This window comes from Bombus bifarius, unplaced genomic scaffold (assembly GCF_011952205.1).
Source record: "Bombus bifarius isolate JDL3187 unplaced genomic scaffold, Bbif_JDL3187 scf7180000007977, whole genome shotgun sequence".
NCBI lineage: Eukaryota > Metazoa > Arthropoda > Insecta > Hymenoptera > Apidae > Bombus > Bombus bifarius.
Window position 1 is genome coordinate 303,531 of NW_022884362.1, and position 27,787 is coordinate 331,317.

The window sequence follows — 27,787 nt, forward strand, 5'->3', positions numbered from 1 at the left end:
ACCCCCTGCATCCACCGGACGCCGTGCTTACCGGCCATAAAAATAAAATTTCAATAAATCTCCAGCAGAGGGTAAGCTAGTGGGGCATCCAGAGGGCGGGCTACTCGCTCATTGGAGCTGCGTCCGTGGCGGTTACCGCCTACCGCAAAACAGAGACAGCTAGACTACAGTAACCTGGATAGAGTTTACCTCGGATATGGACAGCCCCGCCAACCACCGTAGTCCGTGAGCAAAACTCTGCCACTACCGCTTCTCGATTTCCTTCCGTCGTTTTTTTTTCCCCATTTTTACTCTTTTCCTTCATCCCCCTCTTCATCCGCGAGACTTCGTTCGCGTATACACTCCTCTTTTTTCCTTCGTCTTCTTCTCCTTCGTCGTCGTTTGATATCGCTTTATCTTTTCTTATATATACTTCTTCCCGCTTTCTGTCCTGCCAATCTGTCTCTATCGGTTCTCCAGTCGCGTAACATTTCCCATAAAGCGTTACCGGAAGTACGCCGATCTCGTTGCACCGCTTCACCGATCCTTCTCCCGTCTCTGTCAACCCTCCACGCAGACCCCTATTTTCACAACTTTTAGCCTTTCCGACTTCCTCACAGCGTTACAGATTAAACGTCCGATAGACCAAAAGTGTCGAAAGTACCTTCCAATCTTGATCATAAACGCCAAGTACTATCGTTCGCACAACCAATCGTCGGTTGTTTTCCTCCAGCAAGCCATCTTTCCGCCGAAAACCCAGTTTTACACGCGAGAACGAGGCATTCTTAATTACTTTAAATCGCCAAACTCGTCGGATCATCGGCGAACGTTTCCCAAGTTCGAAACGCTGTTTCATTCGGGTGTATGTATCGTTTGCAGGCTCTCCTTTCGACTAAGTACGTTCCTGGCGGCGGCGGCGAGTCTGAAGCACGGCAGCGATTTAATATCACGCCCACAAGCCGGGTACAGGAGTGAGAGCGATCTGGCGCGTGCAACGGGCGAGAAGAAGAGGCCCGCAAAAGGGTGTTTCGCGCGACAGAGAGAGGGACATCGACGGCTATCCTCGGCGGTGGGGGAGCTCGGATATGGCAGCTAGGCAGTCCGCTGTTTGCCTTGCTGGGGCACGGGCCGTTCCATGAACACGTCTCGTCGTGTATACCGCATCTTGTCGCGTTCTATCCACGAGAAATACTCGCAATATCCTTTGGTTGTATATACCGTTTCGTAAGCACGCAACTTTCGAGGGTGGCTCGCGGTGACACGCGGATTTTCTGTAACCCCGTCCTATCTGTGTCGGGAGTTGCACTCCCTGGGAGCGGCATGCTCAACAACATCTCCGCCGGCGGTTCGGTACACGGTATTCCCGGTAAGTAATGACAGAAAGGTGCGACCAAACAGTTTTCTATTCCTCGACGAATCCCGTGTGCTGTCGCTTTTGGAATATCTTTCAAGGAAATTTACGTGGCCAACTTTCTTTCGCGCGATTGCACGTACGATAGCTTTGGAAATCGATTCTGTGAAGTTCCACGATTTTCCAGGATGCTTAGTCGCAGGATAACGTCAAGTAGAGATGTTTCAGAGTCTGCTGAAATTATTTTCTCGTTCCGTTGTTTTGTGGTTTGATTGTGAAAAGTGGGGAATAACGTCCTTTGTGCTGTGCGAGGATTCAGATTGGTTTGGCCATCTTTCGCTTTTTTTATTTCTAAGAAAGGGTATGCCTTGCCATGAAATGTGGACGATCAGAGATTTTTAATTGTTTTACGTACAAGTCCTTTTCGGTTATTAAATATTCTATTTGCGAGGACGATGCTCTGTGGTGGTAGGTGAAAGAATTACTTTTCTTCTCTGTTCTTTAAACGTGTACTCTGAACAGTGTCGAAGCAGAATATTTTTATTGTATCGAAACGTTGAGTGGTTTTGAAAGTAACGGCGGCGAGCAACGAACGGCTTTGGAAACTTTGATTCTTAATTGTACAGGTTTCGTTATATTCAATAACATATCCGTGGAAAGGAATTGCTTAACTGAATTCCAGTTATCAAAAAATGGGGAAAAACTTTAATATCTAAGTAGGTTAAAAATGGTATTTTAAGTGATAAACGTTATTCTTTTGCATAAAATATTTTTGAACTTAAAATCTCCTTTTATTAACGTTTAAAAAGTAACATTAGCCGAAAACATGGAAACGTCAAAAATAATACTGCCATTTGCGTTTAAATTTACGGTTGTTAATTATGAAAGAACGATTCATATAATACTAACCGCTAAAAATCTGTTAAAAAATAGGCAATTCCACGCTTCTGATACCGAGCGTCCTGAAACGTACAATCGCTGACGCATTTAAGCAATTATACTTGCGAATTATATTTTATTCGTTACCTTAACTATCCCCGTTATAGTATAAAATATTCATAAGCTTCATGAACAATAATATATTCATTCGATTATTTATTTTTATTGTGGAACGTGAAGCTACGCTCTGAGAAAGCTCCGTCCGACGGCGCGCGTTCCTTCATAACTACATATATATGCAAAATATCCAATGTCAATTAAGAAGCTATAATCTGAATATTTTAGCGATAATCTTCATTAATAATTAATCGACAAATATTTCCTTCCAAGAAATATTCCCTACTGAAATTAATTTATTTTTGTGATTGTAGTAATAATTGGTAACAAAAGTAGATGCAAATTATGCAAAATATTTCGCTCAGCGTCATTCGAATATGTTATGAAATCCTTTTGTTCCTGCCAGATACGTCGTATGACATGATAAATCTGGAATCGGGATGAAAAATTTCTACATATTCTATTCCATTTCTAATGGTTCGAACATCAGTCAATGTTCGTATTTTTATATAAAGCTCTCAGATTTTGTAAAAAAATTTCCAGAAAATTCGAAAGATCGACGAAATACAATCGCCATTCCCATTCATCCCCATCAACGATCATGCAGAAATTATACGTGGCGTGCATCAAACGCCATAGTACACTGTCGGTTTCCCCTGTCGAAAGTCGCGGTACACACGCGAAACAGAAGGGAAAAGTTGGTCGAACGATAAAAAGGAAAACTTTGATTCGATAACACGTGGCGGACGCCTGTTCGCTTCTCTCCCGCCCAAGGAAACCGCTTCTCGAGTTTGATGACCTTAATTACTTCAACGCTGATTACATTAGGCGGGAAGTTAAGGAACGATTTAGAGTTGAGACTAGTGGTAGAAACCGAGCAAAAGCACGACGTGTCGGTTCGGTTAAAGAACAATTAACCGTCGATTTTTGTCGCCACCTATAACCTCCTTCGTCTTAGATTCATTTATCAACACATACAAATTTTTTCCTCTAAAGATATCCAATATTTTTAACGTGACTTGCAAAATATTTTTCCTACCTAGTCTTTTTCTTTCAAAATCGTGACATTCTTTTTTCACAGAAACGTGACGACGACGAAGCAACTTCATTGAAAGCGTTAATCTCATTTAAATATTAGATCGATGCATTAATAGTGTATACTGTTTGTGATTTTTCATGTCTAAATGAATATTAGTGGATCGAGTAATGCGATTTATAAATTTATTAATCGAACGTTGAAGAGGGTTATACCGTCAATCGTCAACTTTTTAAATTATCATTATTGCATGCAAAATATCATTCCTACGACGTCTTGTTATATATTCGAGACTCATCTTGTCCTCTTTCTGATTTGTCAATAAGAAAGTAAGTTAAGAAATACAACGCTTAAAAGAAAAAGTAAAATATATATTAGGTTGTCCGAAAAGTTTCTTTTGTTTCATAAGATGATAATAGATGAACAACAATTTCTGTTTTGTATTATTTTATCGAATTAGGTATGATCTACTCCGTCATATTTCTATTATTATGTTCCTGCATAATTCAATAAACTAATATAAAAGAAAAAACATTGTGCGTCTATTATTTCCTTATAAAACGAAAGGAGCTTTTCGGGCAACCTAATATAAACGGAAAATAACCATACGCAAGTGGTTTCGTCGTCTTAGGATGCCATCCTTTTAATTCGATTAAATAATCCGATAATCCGAACAGGTAGAATAGGATTAAACAATGATTCTTAGCGTTAATGAGAGGCGAACGGTTGCGAAGCAAACAAAAGGTTGCAGCACTAATCCTCGCGAAACGGCACTTTCGCACTAATCATATCTTGTTTGCCAATTTTTATCAAAACTCGCCTCGACCAATTAAGCAAATTGAATTTGCCAACTGCCGTATAGATTTCATATTTATTTGTCCCTCTTTATTTTTTGTTTTAAATACCTTTTAAATTTAAAAGAATCGAAACTCTCGTTTATGATATTGCGTACCAAAGGACGAACGGTTCGCGACTTTTCCGACACATACTGTTTCATTCTTTATACAAAATACGCTTTTTTTTTGTCGCCGATTCAAATTGATCTTGATCGAGACGAATTAAATTACACGGGTCATGGCGCGGATCACATAGTGACAATTCAATTCAACGCGCTCTTTTTTAGTGCAAGCTTCGCAGCTGCGGCGCAAAATTGTTGGAAAATTCATGGAAGAATCCAGTATCGGCGTTCTCTCTTTCTCCCGCTTTTTCCATCCGTTGTCCTCTCTCTCTCTCTCTCTCTCTCTCTCTCTCTCTCTTCATCTCTCTTCACCACTCTTTTCGCTGAAACAAAAATCCACGATGAAGAGATCAAAGGAACCTACCGAATTTTGGATGGGCGAGAGCGACCGTGCTCATAAATACCGGGTCTCGACCAGTAAAATCGAAATAAAATCATCAAGATCCATAAAAATAAAACGAAAATAAAGAACAGTCATAAAGTTCATTCATACGGAGTTCCCATTGAGTAAACGGTTGCTGCACGCTGGTGGTCGCCGAGGATCGTGCCCTTTCTCCGAACCATGCTCCTCGACACTTCGAGATTTCTTCCGCTGTTTTATGATCCTTTCGATTCGTTGACTGCTCCAACTTTTTCGATCATTTATAATTCACACACGCCGAGCATGGTATATTTTTATGAATCTAATTTTCGAATTATCGGATTTTTCATTACTTCCCCTGTCTCTTCCTCTTCTTTCCTTTCTATGTTAAAGTGATTTGTCGTCCGTATGACCTATAATTTAACGAAAAACGAAGTGAAAAACAGAAACAAAATAACACTTTGCAGATATTCTATAATGTGATTAATAATGATATTCTATATAATGTGCACGATGGAACGCAAGAAATTTCCAAAGTCATGGCGAACGATTCACAGTTATGGTCAGTGAAACATTTTGCAGTCGATATTCGTCAGATATACAAATTACATTAACACGCGTACACGATGCATGAGATATCGGTCCGATAAAAACGATTGGATTTTGCACCTGAGATTTGCATAACTTGGTAAAAAGCGCGATGATTGTTCGATCTCTCGCGAAAATATGCGGTTCGATCGGAATTTTCTAACTATTGCCGCGATGTTTCCAACGCCAGTTCAAATTCCAGACTATTTAACGTTATTATGCGTGTACAGTCGCATTAAGCATTTTGGATACACGCCGGCCCAAACGCGCCGTATGAATCACTATTAGCTGACCGGATTATAAAATATCGATGCAAAACTGCCGGGCCGGTCAGCGTGTTTATGAAACCAATAAAATTCCTTGGTTACTATATTATCGTTCCAGTGCAACGCGTGTGACTTCATAACGTTTGATGTACGATCCGACGCTTAATTAACAGCATCTGTAATATCGAGAGGAATGTTACTAACTGCGACGATGATCCTAATGCAGGCGACTTACCATCCAGTGATTTGAGAAATAACAGAATATTCAGGAAAGTTTTATAGTCGATTTTGTATATAGTATGCCCGCCTCCCCCCCCCCCCCACCCACATTATTGCAGGCACAATATTCCCGGAAATAAATGTTTGATTTATGCAAATCTACTTTCCAACGGAGAGAATGTGGCTTTAATAATTCTTTCATTGTTGTCCAATAGCATCTTTAGACTCGACGAATCTTTAAAATTTAACGTTCCACTGCCTATTTAATATCGTTGGTTTGCTGGAAGATAACTAAAAAAAGCAGGGTAGGAAACGTTAATGTAGAAAATGTAAACTATTCAAGCACTTAGTAACGAGAACAACCTTAAAATCTGGGTACTAATGATGTCATAATATCAAATCTAATCATATCGAATATATACGGTGATATATTTGCTTACTATTGAAAAATGATTAAAACGATCTTCTTTGAGATTGCATAATACGATACAATGCTCTATTTGAACAAAATTGTCACACTTCCAACAAAGAAAAATACTTCACTTTTACGACCAATTTTGCAGATAGGTAATCTGAAAACTGAAAAATTGTTAAGTACGTCACTCTCATCACACTCACCCCTTATGGTGCCGTCCAAATTTCAACTTGCTGCACCGAACGCGATTTTTCCACTTCCTCTCCATTGTTCCTCGAGCTCATCACTTGCACCATTGTTTATTGATACTCTGAAAAAATCCCTAGATCAGCCTCTTGGAGGTTAGGAACTAGTTTAGTTGATTACGTAATCGGGTTTGACAAAGCACAACGACGCGCGATGGCCGCGCGATCACCATGTCCCCTGTGCGGGTGTTTCAGTCGTTCTCCACCCACGCATTCTAGAAATTTCCTACGACCACGTAGCTGCGAGTGTCCGCGCGCGCGAACACGTGTCCGTGTACGATGGCAGATCTCGATGTATGTGTTTGCTCGCCTAGAAGCCAGAGGCCGGTGACGATTCTCGCACCTTCGTGCTAAGTGGTCCGTGCTCCCCTCCCCACCGGCCACTCAGCTTCTGCTCCTATACAAATTTAAACTACATAGAGCAGAAAAGGGAGTGAGCACGACGAGGGGCCGGTGGCGGCCGCGGAGTAACAGAAAACTGTAATGGCTCGTTTTTTTCGCGTTTCGCGTTCGCAGGAGCGAAGGATCTTCATGCGCAGGACCTGAAGAGGCACGAGAAGTTGGACGGCGTGCTGGGAGTGAATTTGGGCACCGGATTGTCTGCCGGCAGTGGCCTCACGCTTCATCAGGAATTAATCATGACGATGCCTGGCACGGGTAAGCGTTTTACCGTGTTCGAATGTGTATACCCGTTTCTTTCCTTCTCTTTCGTTCTTTTTATTGTTCGTCGACGGCCAAGCCCTGATACCGTTCCGCTGTAGAATAAATTCTAAATTTCGCTTTCTCGCGTGCAAGCTATTGACGGTACACTTGGCCCGAAAGGAATGGAAGATCGTATCGAAATCGGCGAATCCAGTGTCCAGGGTGAAGAATTTGAAGCAATAAGTCCGGAGGAGAAGGATTATGCTGATGATAATTGAAAATTTTTAATGATTCTTATTAACAGTGGACGACCAAAGCATGGAACTTGCACAGTAGAATCTCATTTGTTTGAACTTCTCAAGGGACAAATTTATATAATTAGAATTCATGTAACAAGACTTTAGCGATTTTATTAAAAGATCATATAATAGAAGTTCTCATTCGCGTAAATTAGATTCAACCATAAAGTAGAAGTTTATTTAATCAGACACTGACCAACCATATTTAAACGGAGTGCTACTGACCCAAAAAATAAAAATGGGAAAGTGTATAATGCAAGAAGAAGAACAACATTTTATCCATATATCTTATCTGAATGATCATTCAGATTCCCGGAAATGCAACGAAAGCCTATACCATTTCTATTATAAAATTACAAATTGATCATTATATTTACTCTACTGTCTTTAGCGTCAGTTCACCTAGCTGTCTCAATTTCACGGATTCCTGATTAGTACACTTCAATTTAATCGAATTATTCATAAGTAAATGAAGGCAAATTGATTGAATTGAACAGATTGAAAGATTTATTTCCTACCGTAGGAAACGCGGCTGCGATTGGACAAGGCGATGACAAACCCGCCAAGCAGAAACGCCACCGAACGAGATTTACACCGGCCCAACTGAACGAACTGGAAAGGTGTTTCAATCGAACACACTATCCGGACATCTTCCTCAGGGAGGAGATAGCTGTGAAAATTGGCCTCACAGAAAGTCGAGTACAAGTAAGTTTTGCAAACCATCCTCACAGTTCGACGATATAAACTTCTGATGAAAAAATGCTTCGGACAATATTTTCACTTTTGATCAAATGCTCGACAACAATTCTGAGAAAACAGCCGAGGGTAACGAATTAAACACAATGAAATTCTTTGCCAACAATTTCCCATAATATTTCAACCAGGAATGCCGGTTGCTTGATTCTATGTCGTTGTTTGAACAACAAGAGACACGTTTAATAGGCATAACTAGGTGGTACCGCGAGTGTCTCAAAATCAATTTCGCTGGCCTACCGCGGCTTTTCGGATTAAACTGAAACTTGGAGTAGCGTTAAGCCTTCACCCTACGGGGTCTCGAATTTTGGTGGACTTGGACTTGCTGTGGGGTAACCGCAAAACTTTCTCGAAACTTTCCGTATCTCTGTGCGTACGCTAAATTCAAAGATCATTGGAATAACCGCGAGAAATTGCACAGGAGATGACGTTATCGAAATTTCAATCATTTTTAAATACCATCCAAATTTACTCGCGTTTATTTAACTGGTCCGGAAGAGTATCGCAAAAGGATCTAGATCATGTGGCTAGACGATCTAAATATTATATTCTATTGTGAGAAGATAATGAGTCCTTTGTACATATATGAGCAAGGTATCTGTTGCACTAGTGAGACATTTAAAAACATGGGAAGTATTTAAAAGTCAGATAAAAGACGATGAATCTCGAGAAAATTTATGACGGCCATTAAAGAACGAAGCGTGGACCGAAGCTTTAAAGCGGAAATTGATAAAACCGATACTCGAGTCTTGACCAGCGAGATATGGTTCGCGCTCTTCCCTCCCAGCCAACAACTGGCTGGAGCTTTTTTAAGTCTCCGGGGCACGTCTAGAAAAACGAAGCTAATAGAAATTCATGAAAATTTTATTCGCAACTCGGAAGCGTCAGTCAAGCCGGGCGTCGTGCTGCATATCAAACAGTTTTTGCTCGTCTTCTTTTTCCCGTGTCCACATGCATGTGGAAAACGGCATGTCTGCGACACTCCTACCGGAGTCTTGATATTTTTCATACGATGGTTATCAGGAAATTCGTTCGCGGTTATTACGAACGTTAATCTCGCGGTTCCATGACATCACGATCGACGTGCTCCAAATATACACGACGACAGTTCGGATCGTTTAAATCCACAGATTATTTTCGTCTACTAATTTTCTTCGTTCCTCAGTCAAACGTTCGCCGTCCCTCCCCCCCCCTCTGCCATCGGATCAACCGATCGCGTAATATATCCCCTAGAACTTCTTTCGTTCTTGCTCGAGCGTCTTCTCTCTATATTCTTCGTCATCCCTCCACTCGAGAAACGTCACGATGCTTTCAAGCGTAACGTAACTTCCTGTCGTCGAGTCCCCGAGCCTCGAACATCCAGTATAATTATTAAAGAACGAAGGAAATCACTAAACGAACGACGAATCGTGGGGAAGGGGAGGAGGGAGAGTCGTCGATGCGAACGAGAACTCGTCGCAAAGCTATACCTCGAGACGCAGGTAGATACGCGTAGGAGAAGTACCGTGGACAAGCCGGTGAGAAGAGGGGAAAGGAGAGAAAAAGAGGGAAAAAGAGGGAAAAAGAGAGAGGGTGATCCGACGGTCGGTGCTCGGGGTTGCTGGCTGCCTAATTGAAAGAGGTTTTCCATGGGCGAGGGTAGACATCAGAGCGAACGAAGCGTTTCCAAGGAAACCCGGCGGCGGGCTCTCGTGTGGAGAGGGCCTCAGGCACCAATGGGGCTGCTAGGGAAAGGCGCCGGCGCCCAGCGTCGCTATACTATCGAGCGTCGCTATCAAAGATTTCTTGACTCGCCATGGCGGACCGCCGTTCAACATTTTTACGAGGGCTGGGCCACCCCCGTGGATGTATCGGAGTGTGCCGCGTGCACACGTGGCTCTTTTGCACCCTGTGCATAGCGAGGTGCGACGCACTCGCTACGATTCATTACCTATTAGTGTTTTGGCATTTTATTCCTTTAAATGGAGATGGTTTTCGATTAATTGCCATTCTATGTCCGTTTCGCGAGAGAACGGTAAATATTTGGTTTCCTGTTTACAATATTGTCTCTTTCCAGTTGCAAAACTGTATACTTTTAGCGGAATTGTTACTATTTATCCGCGATAACGGTTGCCTCGAATTTTCTTGGATACAAGAGAATTGTTGTAATCGTTTCTCCAATTTTAAAGCCTACATTTTTAGAGCCGTAATAGCTTTTACGTGTAGCGATATGAGCTACTTGAGAATTAAACTGATCAACTCCATCGTCAGAGTTTTTCGATATTTCAATATAGAAACACGTAATTACTGCGCGCTTGTTCGAAAATCAAACGATCAACCTCGGTGGCTTTATTTCTACTTGAATCGTGTAAAGATCTTATCAAATATGGCTAGAAAACGTAACAGTTTATGAATAAAGTAAGCAGAAAAACGTGAATATTCAATATTGCGATAATACGAAAGAAAAGGGTGCAGTCCCTACTTTCTAACCGGATAAGAGTGCTTCTAACAACCAATTGGAAAGAGGAAGAAATGCTTTACAAGTAAAACTATCAAAAATTTCGCAAAATACACGTACTCGTTTCGTATAACGAAGGAAGGAATGTTCCATTCGGCGTAAAAAAAGAGAGAGAAAAGAACGATAGCGAATCAAAGAATTGGCGCGAGAATCGTGGAACGCGAGCCGCTATTAAATTATGTTCTTAACCAGGTAATTGGCGATACCAAGAATCGCCGAAAGAATACTCCGCTTATGAAGTTTGCAGAATTTCCTGCGCGAACAATCGGGACTTTTTAATCGAGCGAAACAGAGTCGGAACATGAACGTAGCTGCGAGGCTACGGAATGGATCAGGGGAACGGCGTCGGATGCAGCTAAAAATTAACCAACGACCGGTTTTAATGCGATGATAGCGTTGGCGGAGGAAGAGCGCGAGCGAGGAGGAGTTTTCTAATTACCAACAAAATACTTGAAATAGTGTAATGAAATATTACGATTTATCGATCTGTTGTAATTTATTACTACTTGAAAAGAGATGTAATTGCCGTTTCGTCTCTAATTGCTGTTAATTAACAACTATTACATTGCTTGCACGATAACGCATTCGTCGGAACTGCTTTACAATCAACAATTACTTCGGTGCGGCATCACGTAGCCAATCCCCAGAATTATGCGATGCATTCAATTAGTCGTTAATATAATAACGTTTTCAATTGTGGCACTCGTTTAGCGTGACCACGGTCAAGCGACCGGTCTCTGTCTGAGATAAACATCGGCGATGCAATTTTTATCGTGATAATCAGAAATTTAATGAAAGCGAGGCCAGTTCGTATGAAAATCCGTCTCAATCAGCAGCGATAAAATAATCAAAAGCCGCTAACTTTATCGTTAAAAAATTCACGCGCCCCTCCACTGACCTTTCACTTGGTTTAATTAGTAGTAATGGATGTAATGAATCATACATTAGACCGACTTTTATCATTTCAAATAAAATATAAATACACCCTTTATTTGTCCTTTCTTTCATTCACTTTGCTTATTTTCCTTCCTCGCTTATTTATTTCCTCTGTTAGTTTGCTGTTTGCGATTGATCCTCTATACCCTACCAATCACGTTTTCTATATTCCCATATGAAAAACGAAACGCAACGAGATAGAAAGAAACGAACATAGAAGCGAACGAAGGAAATACTCGATAGTCTCTCCCATTCTCCCTCTCTCTCTCTCTCTCTCTCTCTCTCTTGATTCGTCCTACGATTTTCGTTTCTCGCGAACCATTGTCTGTCGCGGTCGATCTACCAACCCTCCGATCCTACGAATATTATATTGGAAATAATAAAATCGTGGAGTGCGTTGGCGCGCGACATACGCATTACGCGGGTGTCCAGGGAAAAATGCCGCATCGTCGAGCAAAAGTTCGACGATATTCGAAAATTATTCGTTGCAAAACGGCGATTCGACGGCCATAAATAATTTTGCAGCTCTCGTGGATGCGCGAAAAATGCCATCTGCGGGGAACGTCCAAGGGCTTTTTTTCATCCCTTCTCGAAACCCTCTGCTCGTGACCAGGGGTCAATGGCTCTTTTTGTGTGCGCGCGCGCTCGTTCGCTTACACGCTCGTATCGTGCCAGCTCTCGCGTTTCGTTACACGATTTTAGAAACGTATACACAAACGCACCGTTCCTTACCGTCAATCATCTCTAGAATATTAATTAACCGATCTCGATGCTTCAAATAAAGCTCAATCATTCCGGCGGTGCAGCGATGAACATGTCCGCCGACCCGTACGTGATCGTATACGCGCGCGCGCACACGTGTGCCCACGTTCAGACAAAAAGCTTTTTTCAGCCAGACATTTATCGCGAAGCCGACAGTCTATTTTCGGGGACACGTATTGGCGCTTTACGGTTTTAATTACGCGTATTTTAATCCGCCCAGGAGACATTTTCTGTTTCCAGAGCGGCAACCGCGGAACGAGCTTTATTAGACCTGCACACAGCCGATTTAAATTTAATCATAATGAAGAGGCGATTAAAATTGCAATCGTCCACGGAATAGAACCCATAGCGGCGAGCAGTTAACGTCTGCTAACAGGCATTTAACTTAACTGCCTCAGGTAACTGCCCGTTTCTAGGCTGAAGGGTCCTTTCGATTACTACTGCTCAGAAATTTTATGGGACACGATCTTCCGTCGATAGCCACAGCCTGTACGAAAGCTTCGCGACAAAAAGTAGGAAGAACAGGAAAAAAAAAAAGAAAAAGAAAAAGAAAAACAGAAAAGAAGAAGGAAACGGGGGTCTGAGGGCGAATTGTTGTCGCCGAACTATCCCATTATGCCGATCGCTCGTTTTCCGCCCTTTTTCCGCCCGTCCGTTACCTGTCCGTATCTCCCGAAAAAGTATTTAAACGTCTTAATCGTGGATTAATGCTACGAACGAATACAACTTGCAAAGGAAACGTTCAGATTTATGGACTTGAACTTACGACTTTGCTCTCGGAGGTTTGCTTTTTTTGTTCCGATGCATTGCTCTGATAAAAATTATCTGCTGCGAATCGATTTTTGTCGATTTGGAAATTGCTCTTAAACATTTCCGACGGTTATTTACTACGATTCGGATAATATCGAACAATGCTAAGTCACGATGTAAACGTTTCTACAGATATAGTTTTCTTAATATTTTCCAATTATAGATCATATTATATTTGAATACTTAAAATTTGAACAGTTATTTCTTCTATTATTCGACAAAGTAATAAATAGAATTTCAACGTTATGACGTGAACGTCTCTGCAGGTGTATTTTCATTAATACGATCCAACTGCAGATCATGTCTGTATGTTACGTTTCAACTCACTTGGTTACGATTACACTCGCTCGATTACACGAAAAATAAATTCAAGTAACAGATAACGAATTTGACTATGAACTTCGGTGGCCTAATTAATTTCGGCAAATGATCGAAGTTTGAATCTGTGTCTACGCCGGCCAAAAGTCACATATGCCGTTGTGAGAGACGGTCTATGGTGGCGGATGTTGGGTATTGCTTTCAAAGTATCCCACGGGAGGTGGACGAATGGCGGTGTCATTCGACCATCCTTTGGGACAAACAAGTGACTGCACCGAGGGTAAATGTAGTTCGTTATTGTCTTGTCCTGAGAAATGGGAAATGGTTTCAATGTACACTCGCAGCAGCGGAAAGCTTGCGACGCTTGAGACTCAACTTTCTTCGATTTATAGCAACGAAATTTACGATTCGCGCTAGCGATTCCGATTTAAACGATAAACCTACTTCAACGAATAAAAATGTTCGATCATCGTCGTTCGATTAATATCACGTGACACGTGTTGAGGGAAAAGGATTATTCAAAAAAGAAAAAAATACGCAAAAGGGCAATATGGAATTATGGCCTCGCATTGGCGGGCATTGAATCGAGTATCGAAAGCCAGGTATGATCGATATGCAATTTCCATCTGCAAAATTTCCGCCCGTAAACTATCACTGATCATTTACCTGGATGCGTCCAGCGTATAACCAGACACGTGTACGCGGCAATCGAGTGTTTTACGATGGCGCATCAAACATGCGCGCGTCAAGTTTCGCCGCATCGCGAATCACTCTCGATCACGGTTCTGTCCCGTGTTAAATCACTGCCACATTGTTTCTGGCCCGTCTGTAACGTATGAACGTCATCGAACGAATATCGAATACGCCCCGGCGGCGAGACGTGTCCGGAAAATAAATCAACGTCCTGCTGGAATAAGAATACACTGGCACAACAGACATTAGTCTAACATTAGTCTAATATTAAACATGAAAAATGTTTGCGTTTCGAAACATCTTTAAATATATTGCTAAATAACGGCATAGACGCGTGATCCCCCCGCGTGATAAAAGTATGGTTAAAATATACACGGTAGTGAGTTTCTTTTTAGCTAAATAAGAAAATATAGTCCTTTGTTTAAGTTTACGATTCGTACGAAAATCCTGTACATCGTTAATTGTCCAACATCAACAATTACAACTTCAATCTACGCACGCGCTCTGCTATAATATTAGCACGACTAGCGCTATCTCGCCGCGAACGCAACGAAACGGAAAGCATAACCGTGAGCAACATTCGTGGAAATGTGCCGATGAAATAGTAAAAGTTCAAAGGGCACGAGATGCCGTCTAGTAGCAACCCCCAACGTGACAAACGCTTCAGCCTACGCGACTCCACGAAGATTCAACGCGTCTGCTATGCAGCAGCCTATGCATTTTAAGGGAGGGGTGATTTTTAATGCCGTATAAATATGCATAGACCGCGATATTAGCTCTTACGTGTCGTCGGCCGAAAAATATCACGCTGGGTACTGAACGCACACGCCTGTAAACGCGCACACAAGCGAATCGACTCGTACGAACACGCGGAGAGAAAAGCATCCCCGTGTACATATGCGGCGGCTAGGTATGGAGGAGAATTGGGGTTCTCAATGGATAAACTATGTCGCAGCAATGACCCTAGGGAGCATCATCTAACGCCCATTTTGTTATGACGTCTACCGGTCCTGAATAATTTCACACCCGCGAAAATACACGGCCTGCTAGGGTGAAACCGATCGTCACCCCTCCAAGTGCCGATCTTCACGCTTAACTTTCAGCCATACAAGATGCACCGGTTCAAAACCAGCGAACCATTCCTGTGATTTTAGTAAGAGTTTCTCTCTCTTAGTAAGTACAATCTTACGTTCTTTAGCTTCTTAATTGAATTATTATTGCCCTTGATTAAGGGCAAATCAATTTTAATTAGGTGAATCGAGAAGCTTGTGAAATTTTTCAACAATTCGGATAATAACGAATACCAGTGAATCGAAGGTAAGCTCGCAGCATGGTGGCATTGATATTATAGAAAATGATTTATATGTCTGGACTTATCGTCGAATTAAAGTTAACCGGTTCTATCTGAACTTTCGATTCGCAAATTAGATTCACAAATTTACGATACAGTAGCGTATAACCCTTTTGTGATATAATTACATATGCACTCTGTAATTATGTAACACGATGAATATTTTGTTCAGAGAATTGAAATTTAATGAACGGTATATCGACAAATAGCTGTGGAACACGTCTGTACTAGTAAATGGAGGATCTGATTGAAACACTGCGATTCTATACGACGCAATTGATAGATCGTTCACCGGTGGAAGTATAACGGCATACAGATTCTTGCGAGCGCACTTACTTCAAAGGATAAATCCAATTCCACGGGCAATTCGGGCTAATTTCATGACAGGCATCCTAAGGTAACTATATTGCATCCGTGAAATAATAATAAAGTATAAATGGATCAAGTTTACGGTTCACCGTGTCTGCGAGAGCTGCGAGTATGCGTTTTATCGGTAGTTCCGCAACCTTTATGAGGTTACCCGCACTACGAGCAAGAATGTGCATCTCTTTACTTTAACCTTACTACCGGTACCTCGAAACTGACTGAGAGAAGTGTGTCTGAAAGTTCGTATTAATAAATACAACGATACTGTAGCAAAAACTGTTAACTGTTAACTGTAGCAAAAAAATATAGGAAGAAATATTTAGAATCGACGTTGCTCGAGTTTGGAGGTGATTCTCGAATTTTAATTCCGTCCTGACGTTAGATCACGACGATCCACTAATGGCGCAACGAAAATGTCCCTCCTGACGACGTAACGCAACATGAAACAGTAGGCGGTCTGGGTAATGCGTCTTGCCACCCTCGGACAGGAGCCCGACCACCGTCATCAATCAGGCTCGCATCGTACCAACTTATGTAGTATTTATTTTCATTAAATATTAGCCGCTTCCACCATCAGGCTGGATCCCATCGTTTTCCCTTTCTTTCTTTCTTACATATATAATATATAGAATTTTCTTTTTAAATTAAGCGAATTAACAACGAGATCGTAGCTGTCAACGATCGAACGAACAAATCGTATTCACGAACCGTTGGAAAATATTAGTCGAACGTTGATTGCAATCGAAATTCAATATTAACCATATGTAACTGTTTTACGATTTTTAATCTCGAGAACGAAAAAAAACGAGAACATCGATCGAATATTCAAATGTCCCGACCAACTCTGGAACGAATACCATATATATAGAAAATTTTCGGTTATTCATTGTCATTTTGTAATTGCCGGTTTGACTTCCAATGCTTTGATTAATTTCGTCGTGTCTAAACTATCGACAGTAAGGCATCGATCCAATTTCGAAAATAGCAACGTCATTCGAAATTTGACGCATCGAAGACTGTCTGATCGGTGATTGTCCGTTTCTACTTGGCGCGCGCGACAGAGCCCGAAATTTCACGATATTCGTCTTATTACGATCGAGTGGAAAAGATTCATCGTCGAGGGACTAGAGAATGGCGGGTGATAAATTAAGTTTTCATCGCAGAAACGCTTCGGCCCTCGCAGGATCCCGAAAAGTCTCGTAAGAGAAACGTTATCTCGGTTTTGCGGCGATTCCAGCCATTTTTCCGCGAAGCGACTCGAACTATTCTTCAATGGCGTGCTGAAAGCTACTTCTATATATCTTAGGGTCTTGGGCAGATCCCGCCGCTTGCCTTGATGGCAAGCTCAATTTATATCAGCGTCCGTTGAAACCCCCTTTACGAGGTCTCGCCGCCTCTTCCACCTCCTAAACCTCACCCTAACCTCAAGCCACCCCTGAACTCGCCAAACCTTGCTTCTTGCCACCTTGCCATAGAACCCCCTGAGAGCTCGAAAACTCTTTCCTCGGGTTAAACTAAGCTATTCGCGATTGCGCCGAAGAAATTCACGCGTTGAAATAGAAAATCGTGCTCCAATATATACACCGACTACTTATATATCCTGTACACAATATACTAAATAATCTTCGTTAATAATTCGTTGACAAGTTGATATTGGTATTATTAAAGACTAAATTTACGAGAGTCGATATTTCTTTCAACTTACCGCTTCATTCGCGAGTTCACGTGCATACGATGAATCCCAAACAGGGATAATCGTTTATGCAAATTCTGTGTCAACTGGGTAGGTGGCTGGATTGTCGGGGAAATTCAGCCGGCATCGACAGGGAAAAAGTAAATGTCGTTTGATAAAACGCATAATTAACTACATATAGCAGTGTCCTAATGAATGTCCATATTTATGGAACATAATCTATCATGTATCGAGGACTTCGAATTCCGAAACGATGGCCAGTATTGGAATGAAAAACGATGAAAAACGTTTTCTTAGTGTCTGTGAAAACGTGATTGAGTTTTTAGTAAGCGTTTTCGATTATGCGTTTTACTTGAACGTCGGCTGGCAGTCATCATTGCGACTGATGCTGATTATTCGAAAGCGTTTGTGTTCGTTTCCACCCTCGCCGTGATTCCAGGTGTTTCCTGGGAACAGCTGCCGCGGCGCACGCGCCTCAGCAACGGCGATGCGGTGATTGATCAATTTTTAAAAAGCAATGTTCCTAATTGACCCGCCGGCCCGTCTCGGGCTCAGGTATTATGGCCACGAAAGGCATCCGTCGAGCAACCTTAGTCATCGAAAGGTGTGTTCTGTGATTCGATCAATCCAGTTGCCTTTCTAAGACCCTTTACCTATTCGGACCGCTTCTGACGGTGTTAACAGTCGGCTGCTTAAACTTCTTCGTTAAATATCTTTCTATACGCTTTAATCTTTACTTATACGCTTAATATCTTTATACGTATACGAAGGAGAATCATTTTTTGAGAATTTTTATAGAAGGGAAATAGTTTTCAAGGTATCAAAGATAAAAAGTCTTTCAGTTTGTGCGTTGAAAGAATTTCATCAAAGGTTGAGATTGAAAGGCTGAGCTTAAGATCGATGCATACGAAACTTCTCTGGTGTTTCAGCCACGTTGAAGAAGAAGTAATTCGCTCAGATTTATGATAAAAATATCAAATTCTCGTAACTCTGGTCGCGTATACGTATATCCAGAATATTTATGTGATTTCCCCACATAAATTTAGATTTTCAGGAATAGTTCCAGTTATCGGAGAGTTGTGGCAAACAACAAAAGTGTAACATTTATGGGCGATTAAATGTATCTCCTAAATTCCGTCTAGGCAATCTTTTAATGTACGAATTATTTTGAAGGAAACGGTAAATGAAAATTTGTAGTAATCTCGTTCGAAAAATTGTTGAATCCGACAATTGGCAATTCTTCTAAATTTGGAATATTACAAGCATTTAGTTCTTGGAACGGTATAGTGGACCAGGCAGAAGTAATTTCTTTGGTTAAATACACGATGATATTCTGAAGAAACTGCGAGCCATTGAAATAACACTTCGTATGCACCGATCTAATATTTCTTTTTACCGACATTCCAAGTTTATGGCCCGAGATTTCCAGGTAGTTGAGCAACAACCATTCCGTGATTATATTATGGATTGCGTAGTACATCGAGTAGAACTATAATATCATCTGTTTGACGTCGTTTAATGGCGATAGTGCACGATTTTTAAGATACATGAATTTAATGATCGCTGATCTATCATACTAGGTATGCAATTAGTGCGGGAACATTCTCGCTAACCACCTTTGTCCGCGTGTCATCATAGAGAACGATAGTTTCATTCCTGTCATAGTGCGGCCAGTATCGTGATATATGTGTAATTAACACAATTTCATAGATATTCGTGATCATCGAAATGGGTATGCTTTACATAAACGTAGAACGATTCGACGATGACGATTATTAACAATGGTGCGATAGTGTTTTATCATGATTGAATAAAACTGAAATAAAAGCTAACATTTACTCTATATTTCAAAGTTAATTAAATAGAAGATATATCACAGAACGAAGTATTATAACTATGACAGCCCGATGAACAAGTCCGAAGAAGAAACTAAATCGTTTCTGGACATTTTCAAGCAAAAGGATTGCGTTTATTATTTGTAACTGAGCTGCGAATGTTTGTGCATTTATACGAAATTCAGATATACAGAAACGTATATAGAGTACACGTGATATTCAAAAATATACAAAGTGTCGAATGTGAAATACTCGCTAAATGTCTTGAGAGTTTATTGAAATTTTTATTTATGTTTCATTTTTTTAATTTCATACATAAAACGTGAATTTGCATAAATGTCTATTCATGGCACTTTAAAAGAAAATTATTAAACAAAATGTTGCAATTCTGACGACAGAGAACGACAAAAGAGTTGAATCGATTTAGGTGACACAAACAACTAGTTTGGTGATTGTCCGGCGCTCAGCATCCAATATCGTCGACGAAAGCTCTCGTTTTGTGTGCAGTTATTTCGTAACAGGAGTCATTAGCATTCACCTGCGTTAATTAACGGAAGTTCTGGCGCACGTATATGCAGGATGCATCAGCCATGCGTAAGGGGAGGCAAAGAGGGGGTGGGAGGGGGCCGTGATAATGCGGCATATATACATCGACAGTCCCTTGTGCTTTTTCCCTCTTTTAGTTTGTATCGTCAATGCTCACGTGCCGTGTAACAGCAAATTATCCACGGGCTTTTAGCTGTAGTTCTAGCGTAGTTGTACCGTGAAATCGGCGTAACCACACCCGCGAATGCCGCAAGAAATACCGACAAGACGAACGAGATCGAAAAAAAGGGGGAAACAGATTTTGCATAATTTTCGCGATGGTTTCCTTCGGTCAAGAGGGGAGCGAAACGAAGTCTTCCCGACTGGAAACAAGGATCGGTAGGATGTTACCGACGATCGTCATGTGTGAGATTTCGATGGATAGTATTATCGTGAAACGCTGCGCCAATGGTCTATAGACACCGATTCGATCCCAATGCACTTAACACCCATCCGGCTCTAATGCTATTCTCTCGTCACGAGCATTCATCCTTGAGTTGCAACAGACGTGCCAGATGTTGCTAAGCTCCGCCAAATGAAGCAAGATATCCCGACATAATATCTGAAACGTCCAAAAGTGCCGTATCCCAAGAAAACGTAAAACAAGTCATACTCTATTAAAAATGTTCCCATAAAATCTACGATCATCGAGCGTCATCTCGAATCCTGTTAGATAATTCAAACTTTTAACATCGTAATCCTACTTACTTCGCACTATGCGTAAGTACATACATCTTACTGTTCTAGCGTCTTCCGAACAAGACCAACGTAACACAAAATTCGCGCACAAATTTAGCATAGGAGTAACGCGATACGATAGCGATTTTCATTCTATCGTGAAACTTAGCGGCTCATAATAAACCGTCTTCGTTGGAGAAATCCGGCGATCGCTTTCTGGCAATACCTGGAGTACACTGGAGCGTGTAAATCCCATATATCCAATTAGATTCGTATAATCCCTACATGTTAGCAGAGGGTGTCTCCACCCCTCGGACTGGCTGGCTGTTTCGTTCTCTGTTGCCCCCGGAAGCAGCCACGGTTGCTCCCACAGGTAACGCGTTGCTACGTGTGCGTCGGAGGCGCAAGCGCGCATCGTACTCTAATGCTAAAGTACTAATTTATGGCCACATATGAGATGGCTATAGCGCGCTTTACCGTGCCAGGAAAGGGACTGTAGTCCGTGGAACAGGGCAGTGGGGTGGGGATGTAGGACGAGGGTATATCGGAGAGCACAGGGGTGGGCTTTGCATGCGATATCAATAAATCAAGTCCCCGGGACCCTGGCAGCTTAGGGGGCCACTACGTGGCCAGAATCAACAGCTCATAACGTCGGCTAATAGCTACTCGCCGTGGGGTCGAAGATATTGTCGTAACGCCCAGGGACATCTTAACGTCTTGCCTCGAATTTGCTTTCGCGCGATCGTGAAAGAATGGCCCACCAAAAGAACATACTATTCCGAACACCAATTTAATTGTATCACGAGAGGGAAATTTATATGTATAAATTTATACGTATAATTATGAATTTATATCGATAGACGAGAAACAAGTAACTATAAATAGTTTCTAATTTCTAGTTCTAGTTTTCGATTCACTTCAATTATACGATAAGATCAATGTTACGGCTGTTACAAAATTTCACGTTTCTCGTTACGACTATCAGGCTTGCGACTGCGAGGCTTGCTTTCGCGTGATTCGGTGAAAGAATCGTCCACCAAGAGAATATACAATACTAAGACCACTAGCAGTTTAATTGTATCGCGCGTAGGTAGCACAGTAGACGTAAGTGAATTTATAATTATAGACGGGATATAGGAACTATCGTAGCTTTTGATTTCTAATTTTGGTTTCAGATTCGCTGAAAGGTTATATGCATAGTAAGATTAAAGTTACGGGTATTAGAAGATTTTTCATTTACCTGTTACGACTGTCGGGATCAATGTCCCATCGAACAGAACAATTCGAATCTTCATCCATGATAGGATAAAGTTTGATGGCGCTCGTGCGTTTCCAGGTGTGGTTTCAAAATCGTCGAGCAAAGTGGAAAAAACGGAAGAAGTGCGGTCCAGTTTTTCGTTCGCCGCCAGGTCCGTTGCTGCCATCGCATGGCTTGCCTCCTTTTGGACCGATGAGTTCCGACCTTTGCGGTGCTGGAATGTTTAGTGGACCCCCTGAAAGATGGACAATGGGAACAGGTTAGTTCAGCGATAGTTATTTCAGTGAATTAAGTTTTCCGTAGAATATATCGATACAACGCATCTGTTTTTAAAATTAAGATCGATCAAGGTTTAGAGTATCCTATTAAATTCGTGTCCCTGTTAAAATCGTCGGAAACGAAAGATGGAAAAGCGATGGCGAGTAGATTATTATTAAATCTACTGGCAACAAATTGCCCGGTTTTATCATTAATTATATTCAATTCGTCGTGTCATCTGATTATCAGGCGTTTCGCACGCATTTACGAGGGAGACACGTTGTCTTAAATCGGCGACAGTAGACAAAGTCTCGACAGTATTCCGCTTCTAATTTAATTTCGTGTGTCCATTGTGCTGGACGGGTTAAATTATCCGTACGTACCGTTGGTTTTACAGCTGTCCGACGATTCGTATGTGCCGTTCCTCGTTCATTTCCTTGATCGACAAACCCTTCGTTGTTGCCCTTTTTGAAACGAGTCATGCGGCTGTTTGATTAAAGCCGCTTGTTTTACAGGTCTTGGACAATTGGGACAAGGAGGCATGGGAATGGGTGGTTTCGGCCAAAGTTTAGGACAACTTGGTCAGCAAAGTACAGGAAGCCTCGGCTCGAGCTTAGGTCTTGGTAATTCTGGACTACCGATCAGCAGTCCGTCGCAAGCAGTCTATCAAGCCAGTTATGGTCTAAATTCCCTTGGTAAGTTAACCTTATACATAGATTATATTCACCTAACCTGCAACCCAAACAGGATTCTTTAGATGTAATCAAGTTCGTTTATAAGTTTGTCTCTCGTTTGGGAAACGAGATTGTTTAGATAATTCGTATTACCGGTGATAATGGCTTTAATAGAAATGGAAATTAATTGTCGAGTAAAAGCGAATACTCTTTGCACAATGTTAAACCGCGAGTCGGAATGAAGAGAAGGCCGATCATATTTATGCAATTTTAAATGACAACTCAACGTTTTACAACGCGTGATTCTATGAGGTCGTTGGAAACGGTATTCCAGGGATAATAAAGTTTTATGTGTTAGTCTTTAAAACGGTGATTTAGACTTGGCTCGATCACAAACGGATCTTTTAAGAGAGGAATATTTTGTCTATCTCGAAAAAAGACGAATATTAACGTGCCGGACAAACGCAAACGCTTATAGGCGGTTCGATAATCGTCTTGCCAAACTTTTGGACCGTGGCCCTCTAAAAAAGACGATGTGCAAACAGTATCGAGGAACCCGGTACCTCTTTGACGAAGTCGTTAAACGTTACGGTGCATTATCGCTCGAAGGGGTTATGCGCCTGCATGTAAGGAATTTGAGACAGAAACATAAACTCCGTCCTCTCGTCTGTTTACGCAGGCAAACTTCGAGCCTGGTCTCGCACCTAGGTGCGAGATCTTTCGCTGTATGTTTACCATAACATCCCGATGCAACCTGTCTTGGAGTTACGCTTCGGCTTATCCAGGGACCTTGTACCTTCGAAGTTGCTTCGGAAGACGAGACGTGTGTGAAATTCTTTGTCTCACAAAATTCTACCCATCGTACGAGTTCCGTCTCTCTTTCTCTTTCTCTTTCTCTTAAATACACGGCCGATACGGCCGAAACGTTTTAAGAGAACATAGGCGCGAAGAAACTAAAGAAATGGGAGGACAAGTTGAACTATCGACCAGTTTTCTGTTTGTTTCGTAGTTACTTTGACGTGTGTTCATTAAAAAGGGAAAAAACGAAGATTTAGAAAATGTACATAACGAAGTAAGGGTTACTATTTCTGACTAGATCTTATTAAAGGGTCGTTCTAAAAATTCCAAAAATCGTCACAACGATATGCAAGACGATCACTATTCGTTACAAAAATTCGACCGTCCAGTATCTTTTTCGATTATCCGCTTTTATAATTTGCTTAATAATTTATAATGTTATATCAAATCTAGAAATCACTAAATGCATATTGACACGTATAAACGGATTAATCCCGACAGATATATCTACACCGTCCTCTGCCGAGGTCAACAACTCTTAAGATCACTTTCTGCAATATACATACGTTTTCCTTTTTTTTTTTTTTTTTTAGAAAATCCTGCTATTCGTCGGATATCAGTTCTCGTTTCGGAGAGCTCATTCATACATAATTATTTCTTCAGCGACCAAACGATAATTGAAAAGGAATATTTGTAATAAGGGGAAGCAACGTTATAAATGCGTTCCAAAAAGTCATTAAAAAAAAGATTCACAAGCGGATACGACTTCATAAAGTTTTCAAGCGATCGCCGTGTATCCCCTTTCGCATTATATTTGTATCATTCCCTGTCTAGTAATTAGTTAGGCTAGATATTGTGGTATTCCAATGAGGCAACATTTTATCGAATCGGCGAAATTCTATTAGAAAGGGTTAAACCGTGTAGCGAAACTGGCTTTGTGCGTAGCACAATTTCACAATGTACGCACTAATGTGAGCGTGTCTGAAACGCGAACACGTACCTGTGTACATACGTAACACGTACAAGGTGTCAATTATCACGTATTATCGCCGCGGGGCAGGTAGCGTCAACCAAAAGGAGAGAAAAAAATGCCGTTCCACAGACGTAATTCACCGTCCGTGTGATTCCTGTGATCTCGGTTTAAGGTGGACGCCAATACTTGCGAGCATGAGCCTGACCGCAGTCAGTTATCCGCTTTTACTCGTTGGTAATGCCTAGGGCAAACACCTTTTAGTGAAACGTCTTATTTTTTCGGTTTTCGATGATGATTAGCATCGAACGGTAGCGTGGCCGAGGTTTGCCGGTTTTCAAGTCGATTACGAAGCTCTATTTTGTTTATTCTCGTCTAGCAGCAGTGGACGAGAGAACGTCTATAAGGTGTGAATTAACGTGGCCGAAAATGCCCGATTTTCGAGTTACGCACGACCTCCTCGATTCTTTCCAAGTTCCTACAACAACGACCTATTTCCACGAATGGAATTTACTTACTTATTAAATCGATCCCTCTCTCATTCCAAGCTACGAACAACGGGATACTATTCTTAGTAATAAGAAGCATTCATGGAATAACTCGATACAAATCGAATAACTCGTCTCAGCGTTTTACGAAATTCTAAAAACGATATTTCACAGCCCCGCTGGTTCGAACTGTCGCAGAAATGGACAAAGAAAGACTATACGGTATCACGTGCGTCGATGCCATTAGCTATTCCATTCTTCATCGCTAAAAGGGGCGGGCACGAATAGTCCTCCGCAAACTTGTACTCACGCCGCAATACCGCCATAAAAAGATCCCTTTTCCCCGTTGTCTCTCGGCGTGCCCACCAACGTGGCGCAAGAAAAGACGGAAACGACTTTACGACACCCGGTAGCACACCCCACGCACTTTGTGAGCCTACTGTATTAATATCTCCTGCGAAGAAAGGAAACGTTCCCTCGTGCACCTGCGGTATCGCACCTGTAAATTGCCATATCGCTACCTGGCCCGACTAAGGGATTCTAGACTGACTATTCTAGACAAACGACTAGATAACCTTAAAATGAGGTCTATAAAGCGAAGCGCCGATGATATTTATTTTCTATTATAAGCCTAGGGTCCGATGCAGACAGGCGGCCTTTTTCTCGCGTCTTGTTGCAGCGCTAGGTTATAGTTATACAGAAGATGCATTTTCCGAAGAATCAAATTTCTTATGAGAGTAGCTACATCGTTCTCTAGATATTTCATTCGTCAGAAGGATAGTACATCAGAACACGCATTTATCGTAACCATAGCCTTACGGAGCAATGAATAATGCACACGTAGCGACACAATAACCTTCACCGCCAGATATGTGACAATCGTACAGGTACACATATACAATATATCGTATGAAGACTGCAAAGGAAGAACCTGATTCATACCTAAGCCACATTTTTGTTTCTTCTTATATCATTATATATAATTATATAATAATACAAGAATTTTATTGTAAATGTGCAAATGTGCAATGTCGTTCCGTTATTTTTCAATTATTCTCATAAGAAAAAGATATGACTTGTGCATGTATCACGTTCTTCTCCTACAGTCTGCGTCTTATTGCATCGGGTGTTGTTCGTAAATGAAAGAAACACAGATGAAAACAGACACTTGGAAACATGATATTGCGACTTTCAGGGGGTGTTCACGTGTCAGCGTCCCGGGGCTCGCCGCCAGGAGGATCCAGCGTGGGCGGTGGTCAGGGTGGCGGGTTGGGATCGGCCTTGAACTGCGGCCAGGGCTCGCCTGGAACGACTTCCGGCAGTGGAGGCGGTGGCGGCGGTGTTTCCTGCGTGGCTGCCGACGTGAACGCAACCGAGGCGTCGGATTGGAGAGGCGCCCACAGCATCGCAGCGCTTAGGCGTCGTGCCTCGGATGCGTCGCAGCAATACAGTCCACAGCCACCGCCACCACCCGCAGGACCTCCTCAGTATGCCCAGGACATGGAGTACAATTCCGTTTACTGAGGCCCTGCCAGTTTCACCATTAACTCGACGATAAATCCTATCGGGGAAATGTTTCAAGGATTCCCTTCGTGGATGGTTCCGAACGGTCAACGTGCAGGGTAGATGGGTCGAAGTAACGCGCAACAAGAGGGAAGGACACAGGATGTTTCTCCAGGATGTTTCTCTCTCTCTCTCTCTCTCTCTCTCTCTCTCTGCTCCTCGTTATCGTCGCTCGGAAAGCATGCATCTCTGTTCGCCACGACAGGTGTACGATTCCGATTTTTAGCGATTTCAACGATGGACAGCGTCGTAGCGCCGGATTCTGTCTATTGAGGTGGTCCCGATGATAATAAGTATTCGTTGTTACGTTATTTTTGTTCTCGAGTTATGTATGACTAAAGAAGAAGGAGAAGAAAAGAAAGAAAGAGGAGGAGGAAAGGAAGAAGTTGGCTGAAGGATTTTGATGTTACGTTACTGGACTGACCGTGACAAAATGATAAATTCAAGTTACACAATGGACATGTATAGAAAGTTTGTCACTGTTAGAAACTAAGTCAACAACAACGAATTTTAGTTGTCTCTATGATGGTTATAGAAGACACGTACTCTTAATATTTGTTTTATTCTTGCTTGGCTGGGTCAATTTGCAATCGTGAATAGGATTCAAGCGACTGTAAAATTTCAGCGGTGATGCCGATGTCCGTTTCTTCTGACAACCATACGTGTGATCGTGATATTTGAGAAAAGTGAGTCGTTGGACTGAACAAGTATGAATAAACATCGCCAAGGTACTCGAAAGATGAATGATGTCAAACGCGTGAGCAACTAAGAGAAAAAGGCTTCGTTAATTAAAGTTGTAACGTACTAGTGACTTCTTTGAGAGAATTCGTGTCATACTGAAGCTGTGCAACGCTGAGAATATGCAGTGATCACTTCATATAATATACACGTATTAACTTTATCACGGATACTCATCGGACGATTTGCTACGTTCCATGCATTTGTAACATGGCTAATTGCAAATTTAAACTTTGTATACCAATAATTCCATCATTGTGTGTTATAGTTGAAACGGATGTGTTTGATTTTATCGATATTTTACAACTGTATGTAACGTTTACTTCGTTTACTTCCTCGCGAATTACTTATAGGTAAATCAATCGATTAATTTGGTGGAAATTTAAATCAGTTGTATGAACGAGAGTT

At 41.7% G+C, this 27,787-nt stretch overlaps 1 protein-coding gene across 1 annotated transcript; it reads left to right on the forward strand.

The window, feature by feature from the left end:
- Positions 1–1,018: 1,018 nt before the first annotated feature.
- Positions 1,019–26,736, forward strand: LOC117204105 (homeobox protein orthopedia-like). Its single transcript, XM_033441151.1, has 6 exons — positions 1,019–1,345; positions 6,931–7,071; positions 7,879–8,060; positions 21,969–22,149; positions 22,664–22,843; positions 26,274–26,736. Exons 1-6 carry the CDS (start codon positions 1,300–1,302, stop codon positions 26,600–26,602), a joined length of 1,059 nt encoding a protein of 352 aa, XP_033297042.1. The 5' UTR covers positions 1,019–1,299; the 3' UTR covers positions 26,603–26,736.
- Positions 26,737–27,787: the final 1,051 nt, after the last annotated feature.

What these genes read in the sequence shown, in the direction of transcription:
- LOC117204105 (XM_033441151.1), top strand. Translation starts at nt 1,300, where the DNA reads ATGCTCAACAACATCTCCGCCGGCGGTTCGGTACACGGTATTCCCG. An exon ending in TTCGGTACACGGTATTCCCG is followed by an intron (nt 1,346 to 6,930) that starts GTAAGTAATGAC and finishes TCGCGTTCGCAG; the next exon opens with GAGCGAAGGATCTTCATGCG. An exon ending in TCACAGAAAGTCGAGTACAA is followed by an intron (nt 8,061 to 21,968) that starts GTAAGTTTTGCA and finishes GTGCGTTTCCAG; the next exon opens with GTGTGGTTTCAAAATCGTCG.